General features: G+C 46.3%; 1 protein-coding gene and 1 pseudogene across 1 annotated transcript; both read right to left on the bottom strand.

The window, feature by feature from the left end:
- Nucleotides 1-881: 881 nt before the first annotated feature.
- On the bottom strand, nt 882-1,505 carry LOC119312828. The gene has a single exon (XM_037588597.1). The coding sequence runs from the start codon at nt 1,306-1,308 to the stop codon at nt 1,066-1,068; it is 243 nt and encodes an 80-aa protein (XP_037444494.1). The 5' UTR covers nt 1,309-1,505; the 3' UTR covers nt 882-1,065.
- Nucleotides 1,506-1,841: 336 nt separating this feature from the next.
- LOC119350952 overlaps nt 1,842-11,720 on the bottom strand; it is a 24,859-nt pseudogene continuing 14,980 nt past the window's right edge.

Below are 11,720 nucleotides of genomic sequence, written 5' to 3'. Positions count from 1 at the left end.
ATCGAGGCCTTGGTTGGTCTACTTCCTGGCCGCGCGCTTCCTCGCGTTGTCCGCGCGGACACACTGCTTGCGCTCGGGGTCGCCGCTTCCGCCGGAGCTGCGGCCGGAGCTCCACATACGGCCCCACATGGCGGCTGGAGGCAGAAGTGGGCTCACCGACGGCGAGAGATGCGAGGGAGGGAGTGGGGAATTACAGTGAAACGCGACAACGGAGGGATAGGGTTTCGACCCGCATCTACCCCGCAAACCCGTAGTTATACGGCTTCGGGGGTGAGGATTGCGGGTCGTGGTAAAAAAAATTACGGGCCGGGCGAGTATACGGGCTCTGTTTTGGCCAGAAAATTAGGCCGAGCCCGTATACTCGTCGGAATTATACGGGTTCGTGCGTTATACGTGGTCTGTAAAAGATGCTATTATTAGCCCTCGTTTTTTCATAGACCTTGTCTGCCACCCTTCTTCCCCAAGCCTAAGGCCAAACTTGATAGTAAATGGGATGTGAGCAAATACATTTCTATGGAATCAATGTGAGAAAAAAATCATAATTGTTCAACATTGTTTTACTCACGACACACAACAACTTATATGGAGCAGGGAAATCATGAGATCTAAGTGAGGAGTCAAAACCACCTAGAGAAAAAAAAAACAGAAGCTCGCGAATAAGGAATTTCGACTTCGGGGCGACATGGAGCTCTCTATTAGAAATAAAAAAGCAATGAGTGTATCTACGATTCCAAAAAATAGTCACAAGGGATTCTCCAACAATGCAATTTTTTGGCACATTGAACTTTTTTATGACGTATCGAAGAATAACTTGAGAGAAAAGGGAAGGTCTTATATATGTAGAAGAACCCGCAACCATTGATCAAGCTCCTAGGTGGAATAAGAAAGCAACCTCACATATATATATGTATGTACATAGTCTCATGTCCTTGGGCAATTTGAATACAAAGAGTTGTTGGCTGATGATATGTCTACTTTTTGGAACAAAGCAAAGAAAATTTCAAGACACCGCACATGAACACAGGTTGGGTACTACTGTTCAACAAAACACACAGCTCGGTTTAGTTACAGCCGGAATCCGAAGCGGAGGAAGAAGAAGCAGAGCCTGGCGAGGACGACGATGGACTCGAGCACCCACAGCAGCCGGAACACGATGCTCTCGTAGAAGAACCGGAGTAGGTCAACGCGCGGCAGCCGTCTCCTCCGCTGCAACAGCGCCGTGGACAGCGCGCGCACGCGCAGCGACCCGCTCCCGGCTGCCGCCGTCACCTTCTTACGTATCCACTCCCGCTTCCTCCCGCCGGCCATCGGTGCCGATCGATCGTCAGGTGGCCGGTGGGCTCTGGGATTTCAGCTCTTCTACTTTTGCTTCTGTTTGGTTTGGATGGCAATGCCAGTATGTCCTGAGTCCTTTATGCTCGAGGGGCGGCACGGTTTTTGCGCTTGCGTCGACGCAATTTTTAATATCTGGATATGGATATGTGCCGGCCGATTCAAAACTGTGCCGGCCGATTCACGGGGCAGGCACCTTCGTGGGAGGATCATGCGCGCGCGAGAGCCGTGTCATATGCAGTGACGATCTCGTGGAGGGTGGCTTTGACATCAGGGTGGACCGGAGACAAGTATTCGCTTTGTGTTCTGGCTTTCCTTGTGGAATTGCTGTGGTGCAGTTGGTGGCTGGTGGATGGCTTGGTTGGTGGTTATGCTGCTCATGTTGCTGACCTAGTTTCCGGTTTTGCTATGTCAACTGTTTCTCAGTTTGCTTAGATAGCCTTTTGTTCTCTTACCTACCCGTTGGCAAGGTCTCTTATCCAATTATTATCCTATAACTAGTTTTTTTACTAGTATGCTCTGTTAATGCAGAAATAAGTAAAAAATGTACTATATTCGTCAATTTATCAGATATTTGTTTTTTTTGGTCGAAAAGGAGGATAAACCCCAGCCTTTGCATCAGGGCGATGCACATAATCATGTTATCTTCAGTGCCTCTTGTTGTTTCTACTGCTGTGAGGAATTCATATAAACCACATCCTCCAAGGTCCCCACTGCCCGCTGACTGTAAAAGATCAAGAGGTTCATAGGAGAAGGGAGAACATAACTATGTGCTGCGCAGATGAGAGAACATATGCAAGTAAAATGTTCGTTGTACCATGTTCTCATCATTCCAGTGGATTTTGAAGGCTGAACCAGTCCCAATTGGTGCAGGAATGCCCCAAGCGCAGGTGGACACAACGCTATCCAGCTGATCATAGTAGACCTTCTTGGCACCCTCCTTGAAGCATTGCATTGGCCTCTGCAACATGTTTCTCTCATTTTTTAGTCATCATCAACACTTGCCCATCAAAATGAGGAGTTCAAAACAAAGCCAAATTGAGGACTTACAGAGAGTGTAGCCTTCATGAAGGGTGCCTGAATCTTGAGGGACTGGAATGTGGCCCTGTAACCATGCAACTTACCTGTGCAGGTCATACTGCTTGCAACGATTGTCATGTGTTCTTTGAGAACTGATTTTGTAACCATTCCAACTGCCTTTGAAAGGTGCTGCAAGGATGGTCGAAAGGATAAAGGAAAAAAAACAGAACGTGAGTAATGCTGTAATAGAAGCTACTGAATTCATGAGAAATGTAAAAGGGAAAGAAGTTACTGGACCTGTGCGACTCGACCGAAGGCGGATGAAATTCCAATTACTTGCTGAACTTGTTGGATGCTGTAGGGCACAGACCTGGTAGTGTCGATCAGATCCATCACAGGAATGCATGCATCCATTGCTGTTCCCCAGGCATCACCACTCTCTCCAATTGAGGCTTTATCCACAGTGATTACCAGCGCAATTCACCCTTCTGTTCTGTACCGGAGTTCTGGACCCAACATGTGGCTTGCGGTTCAACCCATATCATGTTCACCTCCTGGAACCGTGGATCACCTGGGAGAAGATGCAAGAATGTCTCTTTTAGTAAGCAGAATTGCATAAGCCGTAACTATCAGCATATTCATCTGGATTTTCTATATGCATGATAGCTAGTATGAATGTGAATTCTTGGTTTACCTTTTATGATCGTGTCCAAGAGTATAGGAGAAATGGTATTGACCATGAACTGGACAACTCGCGCGGAAGATTCAGATATTTGTGTGGTGACACTTTCAGTTAGGAAAAGCTGCAAGCAGGAGATCTCAAAGTGTTTCTCACCATATACATCCTGGTAGCACTTACATTCACTGCAAAAAAGAAATGTCAGGTTATGTTAAGAAGTCATAGATTATTTAAAATTCATGCTTGATTTTTTCACTATAGCATGGTTGGAAGTCCCAAATGCATAAATACCCATTGAAAGACATTATTCAACTTAAGTCACTAGAAAAATAACTCAAATCTTAGACAATATGAATAGTAAATCCAAATATAATTTTTGGAATATTCTTTAAACTAATTGAAATATGAGTCTCCCATGCTATTTGAAGGTTCAAAACCAAAAAAGACCAAATCACCTTGAACTCAGTACAATTCTCTTCAGAACTTGATACTCTTGCCCCTTTTTCTTTCCATGTTTACAAATAGCTTCCTGGCATTTCTGAGGAATATCTTCCATACTTATGTTAATTCATCCAGTTGCTTCTGTACAGGCACACAATTATTTCTTCAACATAGAATCTTGATGATATATTGTTGAAACAATGATAATATTTGAGAAGTAGGGGAAAATACCTCGTCAAGGTGAATATGGCCAACAAGACAATGTGTTGCTTCCATATTTTGGTGTTGATACCTGAAACAACACAATAATTCTGAGCCTTTCACCATATACACTGAAATGTGTAAGAAGTAGTTACTTATGAATGCTACATACTGGACTGAGAACTGAGTAGCACAGTCTTCTACTTTGGTCCTCTTTAAGCAGGCTTGAACTGCGAGTGATGCTCTTTCTTTGCAACAATTATTCCCACAAAAGCATTTACTCAGATACAAAATTGTTTTTTTGGTCATTTTCATTTCGAGAGGTAGCTCTTGTAAGTAGCACTTTCTGTAAATTCAAAGATCAGAAGTCAAAATGTGTGAACTGAAGTCTCAGATGGAACTGTTCAATTGAGCCTCTTACCTTCATTGAGTCCCAGGAGGTCATGTTGTTCTGATTTGGATCTAACACCGCCTTGTATGCAACATTTGCAACTGCAGTGACTGCCAATATACAAACAGGATCTCCTGGTGTCACAGAACTCGATGAGTTTGTCGAGTCAAACTCAACAACTGAATTTCCACACGAGTTTCTTATGGTTCCATCATAACATGCTACAACATCTCGGAGCATTGCCATCATGTCCTTGAAGAGAGTGCCCGGCTCCACTAGTCCTTTAGATGCGCGTATTATCTTCTCCCTTTGAGATATTGAATGGAGTAGGTCCTCATATGGGTTCAGTCCCTTGTAAAATGAGCTTCTGATAAAACCATGTGCCTCCAAAGGATGGCCACCGTTGCTGCTGCTGCCACATTTGCTCAGTGACTTGGATAGGCAATCCTTCACTAAGCTGCTAGAGTATAATCTTCCGTTGCACTGCAGCTGAGTTCCCAAGAAACCAATCTGCTCCACTACTTTGTGTCAAACACAACATATTGTGTCACGTACATGTCACGCATGGGGTGGAGACTCCAAGGTGTCCAAGGCGCGGGATATAGGATAGATTATCAGTTTAAGTTCTCTTCCTATCTCCTGTAACCAATTCTATCTCTTCTTCTGCAAGATGTAAACCTCCTGTAATATCTCAACGATGTATGCGCTTCAGGGATGTGCGTCCCTGCCTATAAACACGTAGCACGTCGCCTTAGGTCGAGGTAAGATGTTTCCACCTAACGCACATGGTATCAGAGCCTCCTCTTCCAAACCCTAGCTCTTGATCTCCTCTAGTGCCAGCCATGTCTTCCTTCAGTGCCACCCAATCCAACCTAAGCGGTCAGGTCACGGAGAAGCTCTCCCGGACGAACTACGTCCTGTGGCGTACCCAAATCTCGCCGCAGTTGAGGGGAGCCGGCCTCTATGGCTACGTCGACGGCACCCTGACGGAGCCACCCCGCCTTCTCGTCACCAAGGACAAGGAGGGGAAGGAGTCGACCGAGCTCAACCCTCTCCATCCCATCTGGGTGAGGGAGGACCAGCAGGTTCTGGGCTACCTGCTCAACAACCTCACAAAAGAGGTGCTCGTCGCGGTCACCGCGGTCACCACCGTGCATGCTCTGTGGACAGCGCTCGCAGGTATGTTCTCGTCGCAGTCCTTGAGCCGCGTCAACAACATCCGTACTGCCATGATCAATGCGCAGAAAGGGAACCAATTGGTGGCCGCCTACTTCGCCGCCATGTGTGGCCTTGCTGATGAGCTCGCCACCGCCGGCAAGCCCATCCAGGATGATGAGCTGATCTCATATCTTCTTCACGGGATGGACATGGACTACCAGCCACTCGTCTCGGCCCTGTATGCTCGCATCACGCCGGTGTCCCTCGATGAGCTCTACTCCATGTTGAGCAACTTCGACCAACGCGTCGCCCAGTACCACATCGTTGGTGGCGGCTTCAAGTCGTCGCCAAACGCAGCAACTCACGGGCGTGGTGGCTACTCCTCACGTCACCGCGGTCCTCCTCGCGCCAAGGGCAAGCACAGTAGCGGCAACACCAACAACGGCGGCTCTCGCGGCGGTCGCCCCATCTCCACCAACAACATGGGTCACCGAAAACCGATGTCCCGAACCGAATTAACCGGCACAGAAGCCGAATTCACCGAAACCGAGAACTTCGGTTGTATGTCCGGTTTCCATTTGAGGAAAACCGAATTTTAGTCCGGTGAATTCGGGTTTATTGCTAGGGTAACCAAATAGACCGAAACCCGAGAAAACACAGGGGTCCGACCTGCGCGTCTGTTGCTATACTCAAGTGCTCTTCCACTTCTCGTGTGCACTGAGTCCAACGGCCGCATCGGGAAGAGGCGAACCTGAGTAGTACCACAGTGAACCACCGTCGCTATATATTTTGTGTAAAAGACAAAGTACTAGTAGTACTTCTCTGGGGTAGTAGACTAAAGGAGCCGGCACCGCTAATTTTATAGAGTAAAGTTTTGCTCGGGAGAATCAATAACAGCAGTGGCTACTAGTAGTAGCTAGTACGCAGACCTACAAGCACTGTACATCAGAATAAAAGTATAGATGGTCTTGCTGCTAGTACTGTACTGTACATTCATAGAGGCAGTGATTCCGTCTGTTATTTACTTGGTGTTGTTCAGTAGAACCGACGACCGAACCGAAATTTCGGTGCAGAGAATCATCGGTTAGCTAATATTCTACTGACCGATCGGTCTGTGCTTTGTCAAAACCGAAATTTTGGATTGACCGAGGGACCGACCCGATCGGTTCGGGGAACCGAACGCCCAGCCCTAACCGCGGCGGCTCGGGTCGTTCACGTCCTGATGCCGTTTGCTGCCAAATCTGCGGGAAGCCAGGCCACACCACCAAAGACTGCTGGTATCGTTTCGACGAAGACGATGCCTCCTCTGAAGATGATGACAAGGTTGCCGCCGCCGCTGAAGGATCCTATGGCGTCGACACCAACTGGTACCTTGACAGTGGCGTGACCAATCACCTCACGGGTGAGCTAGAGAAGGTGACCCTCCGTGAGAAGTATCACGGGAGGACCAGATTCACACCGCCAGTGGTGCAGGTATGAGCATACATCACATTGGTCACTTGGTTATACGTACCCCTTCTCGTAAAATTCATCTTCGAAAAATCTTGCATGTTCCTAGTGCCAACAAAAATCTGCTATCCGTTCATCGCATTACCATTGACAATAATGTCTTTATTGAATTCCATCCTTTTTTCTTTTTGATAAAGGATCAGGCCACAAAGAAGGTACTATATCGAGGTAGATGCATTCGAGGGCTTTACCCGTTGATTCCGGAGCTTAGGAGATTCAATAAACAAGCCTATGGTGTTGTCAAACTCTCGTCAACATGTTGGCATGATCGTTTAGGCCATGCTTTTCCTCTTGTTGAACGTTTGCTTAGGAAAAATAAGCTCCCGTTTGTTGGTGAGAAATATTGAAACTATTTGTGATTCTTGCCAAAGAGCAAAAAGTCATCAATTACCATATCCTATTTCTACAAGTGTCTCTACTCAACCATTGCAATTAATTTTTTCTGATGTTTGGGGCCCTGCTCCTAGTTCTGTTGGTAGACACACATACTATGTCAGTTTTATTGATGACTACAGCAAATTCTCCTGGATCTATCTTCTCAAGAAAAGATCCGAAGTTTTTCAAGTGTTCAAAAATTTCCGAGCACTTGTTGAACGTAATTTTGATAGCAAGATCATTGTTGTTCAATCTGACTGGGGAGGGGAATACGAGAAATTAAATTCCTTTTTCCAAACACTTGGCATTTCACACCATGTGGCATGCCCTCATGCTCACCAACAAAATGGTTCTGCCGAACGTAAGCATAAGCATATAGTTGGAGTTGGCCTCGCACTCCTAGCAGGTGCTTCCATGCCTCTAAAATTTTGGGATGAAGCGTTTCTCACTGCCGTTCATATCATCAATATGCTCCCAAGCCGTGTCATAAACAATGAAACTCCCACAGAACGGCTTCTTCATGTCAAGCCCAACTACACATCTCTACGTGTCTTTGGGTGTGCATGCTGGCCAAATCTCCGTCCCTACAACCCTCGCAAACTCATGTTCCGATCTAAACAGTGTGTTTTCCTTGGGTATAGTGCACAACACAAGGGGGTTAAGTGCCTAGATGTTTCTACAGGCCGTGTCTACATTTCTCGCGATGTTGTGTTCGATGAGAACAAGTTTCCATTCGCTGATCTACACCCCAACGTCGGTGCTTTACTTCGTAAAGAAATCCTCCTTCTATCATCCTCTCTTACTGGCCTCGATGAAGGGGAACGAAACCATGATGATCATATGTAGACTAACCCTCAAACCAATGTGCACGAGTTGTGTGATGTTGCAGGAGAAAACGGATCAGAAAAAGATGAAGAAAATGATGTACGAGGGCCATATTTCATGGGCCCCGAACCAGGGAGCAAATCAGCCTCGGGATCAGCTCCGTGACAGCGGCAGACCTGCCCAGCGGATCAACCTCGGGATTCGGCGCTGCTGGCAGGGGGGCAGATCCGCCTCAGGAATCCGCGCCGTCAGCGCCAACAACCGCGCGTGGGTCCGCGCCGACTGCGCGTGGGAACGGCGACACCACGCGCGCCGCGGCCAGCGAGCCCGTGTCTGCCACCTGTCTGCCTCCTATTGGTCCTTCGGGGGCCCGGTTCCCGGTCCAGCCCGTTTGCTACAAACGGCGCGATCTGCGTCGGCCGACCGGTGTAGGACCCGCCTCTGGCGCAGCGGACGCTGGCCCCTCATCACGGCGCAATGATGAGCTCTGTCCGCTGGGATCTTCTGCGGAGCCGCGCCGTTGCACACCGTCGCCTATTGCCACAGAAGATCCACCGCCGAATTCTGCCGCTGAACCTGCTGCTGATTCGCGCAGATCCGCCTCAGGATCAGTTACTGCTGATCCTATAGGCTGCACGGGATCTTCTGCGCCACCAGTACAAGCTACACCACCACCGAGACATACACGGCTACAACAGGGAGTAATTTAACCAATCAATTATAAGCACATTACGAAATATGGCATGGTGTGTTCTACAGGTGAACCAGGTGAACCTTACACACTTGATGAAGCCCTAGCTGATGAAAACTGGAAGAAGGCTATGAATGAAGAATACATGGCACTGAAAAGAAACAAAACATGGCACTTGGTCCCTCCATATCAAGGTAAAAATCTCATTGATTGCAAATGGGTGTTTCGGATCAAGAGAAAATCTGATGGCACCATTGATCGTTACAAGGCAAGACTTGTGGCAAAAGGCTTCAAGCAACGGTATGGTATTGATTATGAGGACATATTTAGTCCAGTGGTAAAAGCTGCAACCATTCGTCTTGTTTTGTCCATTGTTGTGTCCAGGGGCTGGAGTCTCAGACAGCTAGACGTACAGAATGCATTTCTTCATGGTGTTCTGGAAGAGGAAGTGTACATGAAACAACCTCCTGGGTTTGAAAGCAAAAGTGCACCGTTGCATGTGTGTAGACTTGACAAAGCTTTATATGGGTTAAAGCAGGCTCCGAGGGTGTGGTATTCACGTCTCAGTCAAAAGATGCAAACTCTTGGCTTTGTTCCATCTAAGTCTGACACCTCACTGTTTATTTATAACAAGTGCAATACTCATATCTTTGTTCTCATCTACGTTGATGATATTATTGTTACAAGCTCATCTGATGAAGCCATAACAGGATTGTTGAAGGACCTCAGTGCAGAGTTTGCTCTTAAGGATCTTGGAGATCTGCACTATTTCCTAGGGATAGAAGTGAAGAAACATGATGGTGGACTTCACTTGTCTCAAGAAAAATATGCAACTGGTCTAGTAAGAAAGGCTGCCTTGCAAGGTTGTAAACCTTCACCTACTCCATTGTCCAGTTCAGAAAAATTGTCTCTCACAGAAGGACAAGCCTTGAGCCAGGAAGACAGCACTAAATACAGAAGTCTTGTAGGTGCACTTCAATATCTTACTCTTACAAGACTTGGTATATCATTTGTTGTTAACAAAGTCTGTCAATTCCTTCATGCACCCACTACTGTTCACCTGACTGCTGCTAAGCGAATAGTTAGATATGTCAAGAACACTCTTAATATTGGTCTTAACTTCAGCAAGTCATCATCCACATTGCTTAGTGCTTTCTCAGACTCTGACTGGGCAGGTTGTTTGGATGACAGACGTTCTATTGGGGGATTTGCAGTGTTCTTTGGTCCTAACTTGATTTCATGGTGTGCAAGGAAACAGGCCATTGTTTCTAGGTCCAGTACTGAGGCAGAATACAAGGCATTAGCAAATGCTACAGCTGAAATCATATGGATGCAGTCTCTTCTAAGGGAGCTTGGTGTAAAAAGCAAACAAGCTCCATGCTTATGGTGTGATAATTTGGGTGCAACTTATTTGTCTGCTAATCCTGTTTTTCATGCCAGGATGAAACACATTGAAATTGATTTTCATTTTGTTAGAGAGCGAGTGGCTCAAAAACAGCTTGATATTTGTTTTGTGCATTCCAAGGATCAGGTTGCAGATGGATTCACCAAGGCTCTACCCATCAGAAGTTTTGAAGACTTTAAACATAATCTCAACTTAATGAAGTTGTGATTAAGGGAGGGTGTCAAACACAACATATTGTGTCACGTACATGTCACGCATGGGGTGGAGACTCCAGGTGTCCAAGGCGCAGGATATAGGATAGATTATCAGTTTAAGTTCTCTTCCTATCTCCTGTAACCAATTCTATCTCTTCTTCTGCAAGATGTAAACCTCCTGTAATATCTCAACGATGTATGCGCTTCAGGGATGTGCACCCCTGCCTATAAACACGTAGCACGTCGCCTTAGGTCGAGGTAAGACGTTTCCGCCTAACACACACTTTGTTCATGGCAGAATCGCTCTTTTGATCAACCAACAAACAAATATCAGAAGAAGAAGTGATGAAGCCCACAATTGGTTTCCGTAACTAGTCAAGGTTAAGTGCCTTATGCTGAATCATCTCTGGTATTGGATTTTCGATAGTGGAGTCTCTCAGACTTATACTGAAGCCATCAGTAAATAATGATTCCATCAGCAGGGGCTGCAGAAGATTCAGAAATTCTACGCCCTCCTTTGGACTCATCGTCAACAAAACTGATGAGATGGTTACTGTGTCGGTAACCAAGTCTCTGACTAACATTCTGTTCTCCTTTGGCGGTAATGTCTCTAGAATCTGAGCAAAAGTCCACTTTGGTCCACCTGATAGTTGCTTCTTGGGAATCAACCCTCCCATGAACATTGCATCTATAAGTTGGTTGTGGGGACCGATTCTCCGGGTATTAATTTCCAGAAAATGGCCCTTGTGCTCACCAGCCCCAGGATAACTGTTAGCTGATGAGGTACCGACTTGATACAGAAATTCCAAGCAAATACAAAATATGTAGTACAAGACCATTCTGGTCCGTGAGTACAACAAATGGTTTCTAATGGTTGATGGCGGAAGCGGTTTATGAATTATCAGTGTCTATGGGACTCCATTTCCCACAGGAACAGCTGACCAGGCTAACTCCTATCTTCGCGATGCTGCGATCACCGTTGCTTAAGTTCCGGGACTGTCGGCATGGTCGCTCCTCTCCGTGCAAGAAAATCTGGCCAAGACAATAGCCAGGGACAAGCCAGTGAGTACTTTGAATGTACTCGCAAACATTATGAACACAGGTATAATACGACAATGATGTGCTGAAAACATTTTAAGCGCATGACGTCAGTCACAAATGATAAATAAAACTCTGATGCGTACAAGCAGGTTAATTATGAATATACAATAACATAGTAGTATAAAAATTATGCAATAAATAACACAAAGGGCTTTAAAAGAAATGCCACAGTCGACCGTCTTGGCGACACCACATAAAGGGCTTTAAAAGAAATGCCACAGTCGGGCGTCTTAGCGACACCACATAAAGAGCTTTTTAAAAGAAATGCCACAGTCGGGCGTCTGAGCGACACCACATAAAGGGCTTTAAAAGAAATGCCACAGTCGGGCATCTGAGCGACACCACATAAAGGGCTTTAAAAGGAATGCCACAGTCGGGCGTCTGAGCGACACCACATA

The sequence above is a fragment of the Triticum dicoccoides genome, chromosome 1B, assembly GCF_002162155.2.
Source record: "Triticum dicoccoides isolate Atlit2015 ecotype Zavitan chromosome 1B, WEW_v2.0, whole genome shotgun sequence".
In the NCBI taxonomy this organism is placed as follows: Eukaryota; Viridiplantae; Streptophyta; class Magnoliopsida; order Poales; family Poaceae; genus Triticum; species Triticum dicoccoides.
The sequence above is the reverse complement of the archived record's forward strand: the minus strand, read 5'-3'. Positions and strand labels throughout refer to the sequence as shown.

Excerpts from the sequence above, each read along its gene's own strand:
- LOC119312828 (XM_037588597.1), bottom strand. The coding sequence starts at position 1,308 with ATGGCCGGCGGGAGGAAGCGGGAGTGGATACGTAAGAAGGTGACGGCG.